The 14,546-nt window shown below is 39.8% G+C and overlaps 1 protein-coding gene across 11 annotated transcripts in view; it reads left to right on the forward strand.

The window, feature by feature from the left end:
- gramd1bb (GRAM domain containing 1Bb) overlaps positions 1-14,546 on the forward strand; it is a 98,360-nt gene that overhangs the window by 40,281 nt on the left and 43,533 nt on the right. For 10 of the 11 annotated variants that reach the window (XM_056373484.1, XM_056373483.1, XM_056373485.1 and 7 more), the window contains one exon: positions 828-854. In XM_056373484.1, the coding sequence (XP_056229459.1) occupies positions 828-854 (27 nt within the window). Of the gene's footprint in view, positions 1-827; positions 855-4,565; positions 5,257-9,607; positions 9,652-14,546 lie in introns of those variants that run through there. The other variant, XM_056373492.1, reaches the window with a different exon arrangement.

Consider the following 14,546-nt stretch of genomic DNA (forward strand, 5'->3'; position numbering starts at 1 on the left):
CTTTGCCAAGTCAGTGTAACATGACTCATCAGTGAAGATGACGCAGCACATGATTGTGAGTTGTGAATCGGGATTACACTCTGAGAGACAAGCCATCACTGGGTCAATTTATAGCATAGAGTATATATTTATGTAACCATAATGAAACTGCACAATTTCGTACCAGGCTGCCTATTAACGGCATGTCACACTTTACTGCAACCTCCACATTTACCAGGTATGTCAGCAGGTATAAACACATAACCGTATAAAACACTACAGTACAGCTGTAAGGACATATAAGGACATTTTAAAGTGTTTATTAACATATGTAATGCATAATTATTAATGAATAATTACATAATTCCTCCTATTAAGAATCTGTAACTAGATTATAACATCTAATGAATTCATTAATTAACAATTTAACATACGTCTATTCACATGTAATGATATGTACATTCATTCACTGGTGGATTTAAACTGTTTGTACTCAATATATAATTAAAGCTAAGTTATTAACTATATATACACCTGTAATGGATGCTTCATAGGAAGATTTATGAATGAGGAATAACAGTTGTTTACAAAACAGTGATAAACACAAAAAAATGTTTTATCTGCCTACAACTACATCATAGTGTTATAATGTGTTATAGACCAGTTATTATTAATTTATATGCTTTGTATAAATGGCAAATTGTAGGTTTAACGTGTTACCCATTACAGCTTTTAGTAGTATTTGATGCAGTGAAAACGACCACACCAAATTTAAACAAAACAGAAATGACTGGCAGTGGAGGCAGCGCCCCATGACTGAATTCTCGCTCCTCTCTTCTTCTGTGCAGGTCTGACAGTGCAGCCGACAAAATCAGGTAAGTCTGCACTATGAGTATTATGCAAACTCTTCCTTTACCTACAGAAGTGTGAGCATGCATCGTATGTTGGTGGGCTCACGGAGCACAGATACAGCGGGACAGGCCTCGCTGTCACCCCACTTGCCCCGGCCCACCCACCCTGCATGTGACACAGATTCGCGGCTTTGTCCGCCAACCAAGGTGTCTGAATGCGCTTTACATTTGGAGAGGCCAGCAGTGAATACAGTTGCAAGCCATGGAATGCCATTGTTTGCTTTTATTGGACAACATCAACATCAGACACAAACAGGGCTTTGTGAGTTGGAAACCATTGTGGAGCTTTTAGTCTTTTAGCTAGCCGGCCAGTGGCAGGTCAGCAGCGTGGACACACACTGAGGGCCCAGACACTGTGTTCTTCAGGGTGTGAAGGCTTTGCTGTCACAAGAGACACTGTGCCAGTCCTGAAGCAAAGTGGTTCGAGGCACAGGCTGAAAAGGTGAGTGATAGGTAATGATGTTTGTAGTCTGCGGTGCACCACGTGAGAAGTGGACCAGGGGATTTAATGAATAGCAGGTCCTCCATGCTTAACTTGACGGAGGAGAACGTATGTTGTATTGCATTGGTTTAATATTACATTTCAGATTTTTAATTTCCAAAACCCTCAGGACATCTTCCTGATGCTAGGTTTACGTCCATGTTGCATAATTCATATCTGAATAGTCTCTGAGTTTGAACTCTATGTAACTCTGTAACTATTCTGGTTGTATTTATTGACACCTCTGCCTTAATGACCAGCACAGTATGCTATAGAATTTATAATAGGACTAAATAAGGGATTTCCGTATTTGTTTTGTTTAGGGTTAATTTACATACTGATATCTTCATTTAGCACATGTGGTTTTGTATTTTTCTACTTTATGTGTACGCGAGTGGGATGGTTGCATTTCCCCTCTACTGTAGTGTTCCTTATTGAATTTCAGCTGTGAAAATTGATATTCACGGCCTGCTATGAAGCCATAACCATGAAAGCTCCTTGTGTTTTGGCGTTTGTGTCTGTGTGTTTGCTTGTGTGTGCTGTGTGTGCGTGCGTGCGTGCGTGCGTGCGTGCGTGCGTGCGTGCGTGCGTGCGTGCGTGCGTGCGTGCGTGTGTGTGTGCTGTGTGTGCATGCTGTGTTCTCTGCTCAGTGGTCAGGTGGGAGATGTGCTGTTTGTCTGGCACATTTTCTGAGCTGAGTGAGACACTGTTATTCTGGTGTGTTTTTGGTGTGTGCATTCTGGTATGTGTGTGTCTCTGGTTTGTTGTTCTTTGAGTGGTTAGTCATGCAAGTTGGGTGAGGAGCGGGATGAACCAAGTTTGAACCACTAGGAGTCTCTATACTCCAACACACAACCAAGACATGGTTTATTGAGCCCAGTGTGTGTTTTCAGTGAACAATTATCCAGGTGAGGTCACCCATCATTTAGAAATGATCGACAATAAGCTGTAAAAACTAATTGTTGGGTCTCTTTCTATCGCCTTTTTACTTGGATAAAAGGTTTTTGCTCTGTAATAATTTTGTCACAGTGGGTGTAAATTTTGGTCTGGTGCAAGACAGTGTTGTTTCTGTTGCAGAATGAGTGTGTTTTCTAATGCTGAGTGTGATATGTGACAGAAAGTCAGCCGTTAGACCAAGTGATGTTCCTTTGTTTCGTTACCGTTTGCATGCAAGCATAAATCATGAGTGCTAATGCAGGGATTATTATTAAATTAAGATTCAGCTGCTCTTGCACTTCGCTGACTTTACTTTAGTTTGTCGGTATAAACTGTAACTTCTTGAGTTTTATAAGTTTTAAAGGATTGGCTTCATTAGTCACACATAAAGAATAGTGCACTTGCTAATGTTTTTTTAACCAGTCTGATAATAAATCAGTCAGAATGAGGAACTGCTTCTTTTTTTGGGATCAGGGCAGTTTATAATCTATCATTTAGCAAGGTTTTTTTTCATTGAAATGAGAAGATATATGCATGAATAGGAAGACCAAAGTCAGCCTCATACAGTCGACCACAAGAAAAAAAACCGACACAAAAAACACATTAGTTTTAGTATTTTAGCAAATAAGAGTTGTTTATACAATGGCCAAGCTGCTGGAGGTACTTATTTAGAGATGTTTAAGGACATTTAGATCTGTATTATACAGTAACTATAATCATACATGACATCTAGTCTCATATTACAGTATTGATATTGCATGAAATATTGAATGAATATTACATCATCCCCTGTCTTGCCTTTACCAAAGCACATCTCCTGTTTTGTTTCTGTATCCTTTGTAACCCCACTGCAGGTATTTCCTAAGTGATCTTGAATCACACGAACTTCACAAGATCAATACATAGTTTTTTTTTATAAAGCCAGCTGTAAATAATGCATGCAAAAAGCCCTCTGGCTGGATAAAGTGGGCAGGATGCAAGTGCATTTGGAAACTCTGTACTTTGCATGTTGTAAAGAGGAGATCGAGTCAGTTGCTGTCAGTGTGTCTGGAAGGCGGAGAGAAGCTCTGGTGTATTCTCCCGCTGACAGAATAAGAGGCTGTTGAGTTGAATAACGGGACAGTGACTGATCTCGGCCTTTATAATGACTATTAGAATACACTCCATTCTGCTGCTGAGATTCTCCTCAACAGTCCAACATTGTACTTTCTGCCTTTTCTGTCTTCGCTCTAACGTCCGCATTGCTCTTGCGCCGTCTCAGTTGCTGGATTATCGATCATCGTCTGTGGTGTGAGACATTAGCTTCCAGTGATGGAGGTCAGCATAATCTGATCTCACTCTTTCCTTAGCCCCAGAAAAAGCATGGATCCGAAGTATTGGGTAAACGATACTCAGAAAATAGACGAGATCCCAGTTTCTTGTTCCGGATGACTTTCAGACCAGGAAGGGAGAAGTCACTGCAGTCAATTATACATTAGACAACAGATAACTTGTTGTGAGGGAATGATATTTCATTGAGAACATTTTTGAACATACACCATAATCAATTCAAATAGATAACTTTACCTCATAATTGTTCTAATTTAGTATATTTCATGCATTATTCACTTTGTGCTGACAACATTTTTTATTAGTATTTATAAAAAGGTCAGTAATGAGCCACATGATGAACAGTTTGCCATTCCCAAATACAGACACTTCATACATTCCTTAAAATAATGTATTTTTCTGTCTGTATTTGTTTTTTATTTTTTTATTTTATCTTTTTTTTGTTATATTGGTTGAAGTGGCTTTGGTGCTTTGTTCTATGGCAGAATAGGTTACAGTTTCTCTTTATTAGCCTTGCATGGTTTCATCTGCAGCATTGTAGTTTTCTGTCTGATCTTATTCTACATTTGTTAGTGGTATCTCAGGATAATCTTTCTAATGACTCCTGTGGTTCACACAATAATATCAGAACATCCAAATGGTTGTGATGATGATGATGACAGTGATGCATGTGTGTTGCTTGGTGAATTTGGGTCATGGACTTTGCCGGGGTGTTATGTCTGCAAGATAGGATGACTTCATGACGTAGCTGCCAGCCCTTCCCCATATTCGTGTGTGCATTTGTGTGCGTGCAGCCACCGTGTCACTAATGCGGCTCCTCACAAAGACGTCGTGATGCTTTGGTCGAGCACCGCGGATGCATGCCTGCAGCTTGTAGCGCAGACAGCGAGGCAGAGAGAGGAGGAGGAGGAGGAGGAGGAGGAGGAGAGATGGAGAAAGTGACGGAGAGCAGCGCAAGGGAAGGGAAGGGAGGCTGATAAAGCAGAGAGAGCAGGAAAGGAGGTGAAGGACCACCCTTATCAAGCATAGCCGTTCTCAGTGAGCCTACCAAACGGACCTTCCCACACACACACCATGGCTAACCAGCCAATGAGAGGGCTCACATCTTTGACCCATCCTCCCTCGTACAACTGCTCATGCATGGCTCAGCGAAGCAGATTTGAGGTGATACGATAGGAAACGAGGCTGCGAACCTCCTGGACAGAAAACTGACACTCGCTGTGTTTTTAAAATGCAGAGAGGAAAGATGGTGGGTTAGCAACAGCTGTGAGGAATTGTGGGCTTAGATGTATTCGTATCAGGATTGTGGCATCTGGTCAGCCTGGACATCCTGTGGCTTCTGAGCAGGCATCATAGATTAGCAACTGTTGTCTGTATCACCTCTCTTTGCAACTTTCCGTGTCTGAGCTGGTGACATTGTTTTTCCTCCGACTGATTTTGGATGTGCTGTGTGAGAGAGGTGGACAAGAGGGATTTTATAAGACTTGGCGATGATGACAAACCATGCTGGACAAGTGACAATCTGACAACGAAACAGCGGGACAGTGATTGAAGAGAGGCCATGAGAGCCAGGAGAGAGGCCAGGATGGTGTCTGCCTGTTCACCATGCACAAACATAAGGTCAGGTCTGATTTCTGTTACTTTTCCTTACCTGCGGTACATCCTTATCTTGTAGTCTTGAGTTTGACCGGACGGCAAATTAGCCAACATGCAGATAGGATGACGTGCATGAAATAAATATGAAACATAACTGATGTCATCCATAGCGTATAGTTATTTTTGAAACCGGCTAGGTTCCAAAGATTTAAATACAGGCTTGTAGTTAAAATTCAACTCAAATATTGTTCTCTATTTAATATAACCTGTTCTAACAAACTCCATCCTGGATATTTTTACATTTACCACTAAAATGTGTGCCACTATAATCCATTACATACTAGACTACCGGCTGCCTGATAATCATCATATGATTATCTACTGAATTAAGTGCTAATGTAGTTTCTACTCTCCACATCAGATGACGTAGACGACCCGGGTATTGTTCTGCAGCTGTACCCTTTTCTGTTTGACCTTTGCTGAGAAATAGCATCTGCTCTCTTGCTCTCTCTCTCTCTCTCTCTCTCTCTCCCTCCCTCTCTCTCTCTCTCTCTCGCTCTCTCTCCCTGTCCACAGCAGGTTTTTAAATGTCAATTACATTAGTTTTTTTCAATTAACTTGCTTTAAGGAATTTAGCATTTAACGATTGAGACAGACCTTTTACGATTTAAAAGTAATTTAAAACGCGCATGACATGTTTAGCTGTTTAATACATTTTACAGTCATAGTGTGCTGCCACTCAGTAAAATAAAGCTGCAATACACCTCTGTGACTGCATTAGGTGTTCCATATTTTTGTTCTTCTAGATGGGGCGGGGCTCCATATTTGTTTCAGGATAGTTAAAATAACTTTTTGTCAGCAATTCATTCAAATAGAAGAATGAGTCAAAATGATTGATATGCACATGCATTTACCTAAACCTGATGAATGCGGGGGGGGGGGGGGGGCAGAATAAAGGACTGTATGTCAGTATTTCTGCAATACACACATACATTCGTGTAGAAGGGCTTTTCCAGCTGGCTTGTGGGCCTGCTAAATCTCCACTGTGATCTCTGCTCCCCAGTTCCATTAAGAGCAATTTTGTTAGATTTACTGTGTCTGTCGATGGGGATACAGGGCAGTCCTGCAGCTGCTTTAGGTGCGCTCTCTGTGATAAATACTTCCAGCAGGTAATAGTGCGTTACCCTCACATAACTATCTCTTTAGTCCTTAAATGAATTACGAAGGAAAGGCATTAAAGAGCAAAAGAAGGGCTAGTAGCTCAAATACACTTTGATTCATTATTTTGATTATGAGACAAAGAGAAAATACTTAATTTGCTTAAGTGGAAAAAAGCAAGCGTTTAAAGAGTCCGTGTTCTTTAAAATGGGCCTGCTGCTCCACACCTTTTATATGATGATACAAACATCTTGTGCCATTCATATGTTTGTGTAATGTTTTTTTTGTTTTGTTTTTTTGTTACCAACGCAGTTCATTAAATTCACTAAATAGTTCTCCTTAATGACTATTAAATATTCTGTCTGCAATATAGGATTGTTATTAAACATCAGAACACACACCATTGACAAAGCTGCAAAAGAGAGGCGGCCATTACGACAATATATATGATAATATTGATATTATTGATATTGACATGCTTCCAGATTGCCAGCTGCTGTTATTGAGTATGCTGTCATTTTAGAAAGGTCTTCATGTTGTCGCTGTTCATCAAGAATATTGCAATGTCTCTGCTACAACAAAAAATGTATAAATAACTCCTTTAGATTTGGACTAAAATTTTACCAGATTTGCTGCTAGAACAAATAAAATACGTCTGTGTAGAGTTTTATGAAAATGCAAAACATAATGCTATTAACTTTTGGCATAAACATTTGTCTCTGTGATGTTAAAATAATAATATAGGTACACTATAGATGTAATATTAATTATTTAACACTTTTATTGTGAAAGATTAAGCTGAAATAAAATCAAATATGATTTACTGGAATTTGTCAGAGCTGAAAAATGTTAACAAATACCAATATCTGCAAAATGCAACATATTGGGATAAATAATGATTGTTTTTCTATACTGCTCATCCCTTCTCCAGATTGTGGTCATTAGATCAGGGATTGACTGAAAATGTCTCCTAATGTTTCCTTTTAAGCTTGTACCTGATCCAATTTCAATCAAAAAAAAACAAATATGAAGCTATTGCTAAGATTTGAGCTAATGCCTCATTGAAGTAGTGTAGTACTTGTTATATCACAGCCTGTTTTTTTGGGGGGGCCAGCTGTTGACATCCCACACTGAAGGTGATTCATTAAGTACCCTTCTCTGTAGACAATCTGTCTGTCACTGACACACCCACTTGCTGTTTTTGTGAAAGGTCTTGTTTTCATGCTGGGTAGACATCTGCCTCACTGTGCAGTTGCACAAAGAAGAATGCCATGCACATATGCCATGAAAACTAAATATAGGCCTGCCGTTGTCTTTCAGTGATCATTTTTTAGAGACGGCTCTGCCCGATTCTGTCCACATTTGGAGCTGAAATTGAAACCAATCCATTTGTCATTTGTCCAAAGCCCAGTTAACATACAGTCTTATTTGTGGAGTATTGGTTTCACGGGGGAATTTGAGATGATGTGAGATAATGAATCTGTGTTTCATTCAATCTATTGTACCACTCAATACAGTAAACTGGGGCAGTTACAGTATTTGGGTAAGGATGAGGAGGCAGGCACTGTAGAGCTACGGAAGCCTGAACCAGCCAAAATGTATATCTGGGTTTTTTACATCCCCCTACAGCCCATACTGTATCCATCCGAGTGGGCCATGTGTCTGCATTCATGCTGACTAATCACAGGGCCTCTGGTGACTCACAGGGTAATTCACATATGTTCATCAGCAAATCAATCCCGCTGATCACGCTAAATGTCTCTATCTACTCCCCGCCAGGCCAACATTTAATGTGTTTTTTTGTTTGTTTTTTTTTTTATCTCTGCAAATAAGCACTCTTATCCAGATGCATATCCACAAGGATAAACCTTAAAATATGTTGTAGGTGGAGATCCATCTGTCCATCTGTAAAAATTACTAACACAACTACAGGTCCATCTAGAGGTTTAGCTCTCCAGAGCTATTGAGACTACTAAACTCCAAACAACAGTCGGATTCAATACTCTTCTTCGATTCTCTGTCCTAGCTTGCCTTACTTAAACACATCCATCTTTAATGGGGGGGTGTGTTTTCAGGTTTCATAAATCAAGTGGTGTAATCTTTAATCTCTCTTCTGAATTGCCTGCCTTCGTCACAGACATGATTGATTTCCCCTGTAGCTGCTCGCAAAGGGGCCGGGGATTATTCTTACTTAGGGCTCTCTCTCTGTTCCTCTGCATCCTACATTTGCGATGGAGCGAAGCGTCCAGGGTCAGTGTTGCACATCCACTTTTATCTTCTCACTGTGAATGATGAAGACACGGTGCATTTATTTTGCCTCTGTCAAGCAGCAACACGCAGTAGCATTAGCTAAATGTCCTTTAGTCTCAACAGGAAATACATCAGCTAATCAGTTTCTCTCTCTTAGTGAGAAAATATTAAACTTGATTATCCATCTGACAGGCATGAGATCTATAGGAGTTGCTGCACAGCCAAAAAGAAACATCTCAATAAGTGCTGGGAAGCTCAGTCAGGGGTAAAAGAGTGGGAAGAAATTGCTCTGACTGGAGAGGCAAATGTATTATCAGGTGCCACAGCAAAAATGAATTGATTGAATAGATGGAGGAGTGGTTGAGGGCCTGTGATCACAGTGATTCATGGTACATGTGGGCGCTCTGTATTGAGTCACTGGCGGCAGCAGTGACTATAGTGAAAGGACTGCGCTCTGCAATCCCAATTACCCAATGCTTTACTTTATACATGTACACACAAATGCATGTGCAATTGTAATTTTGTGTGAAATGTTGGCCACAAAATTATTTTAAATTGTCCGGATTGGAATAAAACAAACAGCAAATGTCAGAACACATTTACAACCATGTTAGGGCTTGTCATTTGAACTGGAGTGCTCAATAGATAACCTTACAGAGATGACTGAAAGTCTGAAAGAAAACTGTGCTCTCTCTTAAAAAAACAACTAAAGACAACACAAAATAAAGGGCTTTGACTTTTTGTGAAGACCAGATATAATAGATTATAACAAATAGGACAGTCCATTATGACTTTGTTTCTCTTGTTTTTTTAATTTAGGAGTGTCCTGAAACTGTAGCAGACATGAGGCGTCAATACTAATGCATTTTAGTAAGCATCAACTGTCATGAGGACAGTCACTTCATGACAAATAAAGAAGAGTTTTTACCAAAACCTCTCATTTACTCTTCTCTACCTTCACTGATAGGCCAAGCAAAAGAAGTGGAAGAAACTGATATGGAAACCTCAAAGGTAGGATATAACTCATCCATCAAAAGACACTCCACACATGAGCAGTGATATTATTTGAAAGCTTAGATGTGGTTCATGTCATTAAAGCATAGATAAATAATAGGTTGTGACGCATTATACCATTCTTCATACTCTGCTTATACTCCCCATAGACCACATGTCAATTCTTGTAAAAAAAAAAAAAAAAGCCTGCAAGTGATTCATCACATCTGAGAATGCCGTACTCAGACACGCCAAGAGAGGGAGCTGTTCCAGTAGGGCTGACTGCATTCAGATCCCCACTAGTGCACCGAACTCCTCTCCACTTCTTTCTGGTCCTCAGATTTCACTATGTATGAGATCTAGGAACAAAAGTGCTGCAGCATCATTTACTGAAGCACTGTCAGCGTTGTCCTCTGCAGGAGCACCACAGGTTATGTGACACTACAGTCATTTTGGCTCCAATATGACCAAAATGTTGTCTAGAATCTAAGCGCTTTGCTGCTTAAATGGCTTTGCTGCGAGGAGAAGACTGTAGAGAAACTGGTCAAACTCTCTGTTGTGATGTGAGGTGAAAAAGTGTGACTTTACTCATCTACTCATCCTCTGAAAACAGTTGTGTGAACCTTTCTGTGGCTCTGGAGGAGCTTTGACAAGAAAATAGAAAGTAACAGAAAATAACCCCTCATGATGTTGCGATCTGCCTGGAGACTATGCATTTATTACAAAAAACTGTGGCAGTGTTCCTAGAGCTTGACACATATAGGGACAAAAACTCAGGACATCTTGGCCGCTGCTGCATTGATTTTTACCTTTTACTATTTAAATTTGTCTCCTGTGAGTTTATGGGACTGCGACAGTAAATTGCTGGAGGAGCTGTTCAAATGAAGAATATATCATTTTGTTGTCCAGTTTCTAAAAGCTATTACTGATTCTGTACATGCCAATCACTACACCTGTACACTGTAGTTGTCAGGATCTTCCCTCATATTCCATTTTATTCCCATCCACACTGTAAAATACAGATTAGTGACATCTCATTTACAGCACATGCATTTCTAGACACCGTTATGTGTGTATTTGTGTATTGGCAATGTGTCGGCCCTAGTACACAAATATAATTTAATGGATATCAATAATTTAGATAGCGTAATTTTGTAGATACATCATACAGTACTAGGAAGTGTGAACTAAGTCTGGTTTATGCTGTGACTGCACAGTAACAGGCAGGTTGGACTAAGATAAGATAAGAGTCCTTTATTAGTCCCACAGTGGGGAAATTTGCAGCGTTATTACTGCAGCAAAGTGGACAGTAAAAAGAAAAGAAACTGCAAAATGTCAATATCAAATACTTTAAAAAAGAATAAATAATATATAATAATATAATATGGATACTTAGATGTATTTAAATTGTATTTTATATTTATTTTATTAAATATAATAAAAATAGCAGCAGATATTGTACAGATGGTGTGTGTTAATTATTGCACATGGTGAGTAGTCAGTCTGGTAGCAGTAAGGACAGTGTATCTTTATTTTTCAACTTAATTCATTCTCATTTAGTTTATCTTTTAGTGATTTAGTAATTCATATAAACTTGAGTTTTGAGAGTGGGGTTGACAAGTATGGGGTGCATCATGGAAATATGGTGAATAATAAAAACACATTAAGAACAGTAATTTAGACATATCACGTTTTCATATCTGCTTGGCTGTAGTGCTCTTGTCTGGGGTGCTGACAGACATGATATGACATGAGTGATTTTAGGATGGAAAGATGCCTTCACTTCCTCCGGGGAATCTATAATATAAAGGCACTCTGGCTCTAAGGCACTTTGGCAGCATTGGTGAGTGCTGAGCAGTGTCCTGCTCAGAGGTTCAATGCACCCTTCTAAATCCTACTGAAGGGAATCAATCAATCAAGCAATTAATCCCACAGAAGTTTAGTTACTGGCCTAAGACAGAGGTGAGGTTTGTTGTCTGAGGACACTAGAGGACAATCTCCTCTGTAATATTCAACCTTGTTGATGTAATCCAATGTTTGAGGTTTTCATCCAAAGTGTAGAAAAGGCAGTGGGTCCTCTTTGTGATTCATGACATTAGCTTTGCAGATTTCATCAATGCAAAGTTTAGGTGTTTGAAAGTCTGAGGCCTCGCTGAGTGATTGTTGCTTTGTCACCATGAGTGACGTGGATCATTTGTGAGGCTCAAAATAACTCAAGAGCCGTCCTTGAAGGCCTTGTGCGTGGTAATGGCATAGCAACCACTGGTAAGCAAATGTGAAGTCAGGGTGTGTGTGTGTGTGTGTGTGTGTGTGTGTGTGTGTGTGTGTGTGTGTGTGTGTGTGTGTGTGTGTGTGTGTGTGTGTGTGTGTGTGTGTGTGTGAGTGTGAGTGAGTGAGTGAGTGAGTGAGTGAGTGAGTGAGTGAGTGAGTGAGTGAGTGAGTGAGTGTGAGTGTGTGTGTGTGTGAGTGTGTGTGTGTGTGTGTGTGAGTGTGTGTGTGAGTGTGTATGTGTGTGTGAGTGTTAGTGTGTGTGTGTGTGTGTGTGTGTGTGTGTGTGGTGTAGCATTGTGTTTCCCTGGCTGCATCTGTATGTTTGGCTGAAAACAGCAGGCAAGGTCCACATGTGGCCCTGAAGCAGCAGGCTGGACCGCTCCCGGCTTCGATGATGGCAGGGTCGTCTCTGTGGCAACAGCCCTGACTGGAAGGGTTGTCTGGGAGGGGTCAGTCAATATCCCTACACCCAATCCCTTCTCCCATCACTGCTCTACAGCCAGAGTCCTTTAATATAAAAATAGCTTTCCTCAATCCACCTTCAAGCCTTTGCTTCAGAGCACGCAAGTGTGTGCAAGTCAGTGCCACTAAAAGACACCGCTGAGGAGAAAAGCTCTAATGCTAATACGGACTGAACATGGACACCTTTTAGTCAGTGTTGTCCATGCAGCAGCTGTATTTTTAATAAGCTTGCCTGCTTAAATAAAGGTTAAACAAAGGTTCCTCTGAGGATAGAGCATGAGGACACAGATGGGGTTATTCTTTCACCCGCAGACATTTGCATGAGTGTTACTAACAGTGAACAACCCCCTGAGCGACAGCACATCTGACCATGTTGGCTTCCACGCCACAGTATCTCACGCTCACTGATGATGAGGTCATGTGGAGCTATTTCATAATTGTGTGACGACTGAGCTGGCATCATGTAGTTATGTAATTAGGAACAATAAGGAATAGGTGTTTGTGTCTTTGGAAATGTTTTTGCAACAAAAGCTAATGACTAAAATATTATTGTCTTATAAAAATTATTATTATTAATATTATGTGTGTCATATTATCATTGTCCTCCATTTATGCAGCATAATAATGTGCACATAGCTATAAAACACTTCTCCCAATAAACTGTCCTAACAAAACATTTGGACCACATAAACATAGAGTGAAATGGTTCCACTTGTGTTCTACAACATTTCTAATTGTTTTGTGAACTGTAATTGTAAAAGAAATATGACTAAAGGAATCTTTAAAAATGTAAATATCAACTCTCCCTTGCAGCAGCTCTTTGACATTTCTGACCCCAGACCGCAGCGTCAGCAGTGCGGTGACACAGAAGCAGCTTAAATGTATACCACACACTACTGCATGTGGACTAGGTCTGGAGTGATCAGCATAACCTGATCTTTCCGTGTCATGACATCATTTTTTTCCCTCTGAACAGAGCGGCTGTGTGTTTGAGGAGCTCGGTGTCATGGATGTGATGAGTCATAGATGCACAGCGTAAGAGCCTCAGCTCCAGTTTAGGCTTGAAATACGCAAAGACGTCCTCTGCCTTTTTGCAGGTAGCCAATAGAGATGTGCTGGTTATTGGTTTATTGATATGGATCAAGAAATAATTTCTTCTGATAAATCAGAATTTTTCATGTACTGATAACACCAATTCAAATAGAGTAGTAGTGTAGAACTTTGTATTTTCACTAATGAATGACACTAAAACTGTTCCTGGTGGCAAGTAAACTTTTCTTACCCTTTAATTATCTCTTTAAAAGACAATGACAATCTCTTAACAGTTGCCCTCTAGCTGCCACACAGCTACTGCTAGTCAATGAATCTTTAGTGTAGCAGTGGAACTCTTTTAACGTTAAAGGTAAAGTACAGTATAAATAGGGCTGAATGATATGCAAAAAAAAAAATCATGTCATCAATCATAATGTGATTATTATGATAGATATTGCTATTGCAATATAAGTCACGATTTCAGTGGGAATGGTGGTTTTTTATTGATAAATAAAGGTATTATGCACAAGTGAGCAAGGTGGAATCAATGAATTTTCATAATGGCAATGACTAAGAAACAGTTTTTAGTAGGAATTGGTGGATTCGTCACACCTGGTCGACCCAACCTGCCTAATAGGGTCAGTACTGGTGCAGATGTCAACATGTCATAATAGTCCAACACTTTACATATCTTTAAATATGACAGTGGAGAACTGTCAAGCAGTCTTTTAATGGGTTTTATCATAACTAATATTAACAATAACTGAATATTTATATTCTGATTCATCTATATTGAAACTGCAAATCACAGTGTGTAAACACTATTCTACCTAGATAAATTTCAATAAGCTTTGAACTATTAAAATGTTACAGTATGAGACAGTTTTTATTTTGCGCTCAAATTTTCTAAGCATTCCTGGGTAAATAAAGAGGTGGATCATAATTACAAAACTACTACTTATTCAGAAAGAAAGTGGTTGTTACTGTACACTCCTCTGGTGCTCACTGGCTTTACTTCCATGCCTAAACCAATTGTTTAGGTTAACTCCACTCTCCACCATCTCTCTCTTCCTCTCTTGTCTTCCCGCTCACTCTGCTTTGTTTAGTAATTATGGGAATGTGTGTGTGTTTGTGTTAGAGGGTTGTTG

The sequence above is a fragment of the Seriola aureovittata genome, chromosome 4 (assembly GCF_021018895.1).
Source record: "Seriola aureovittata isolate HTS-2021-v1 ecotype China chromosome 4, ASM2101889v1, whole genome shotgun sequence".
In the NCBI taxonomy this organism is placed as follows: Eukaryota; Metazoa; Chordata; class Actinopteri; order Carangiformes; family Carangidae; genus Seriola; species Seriola aureovittata.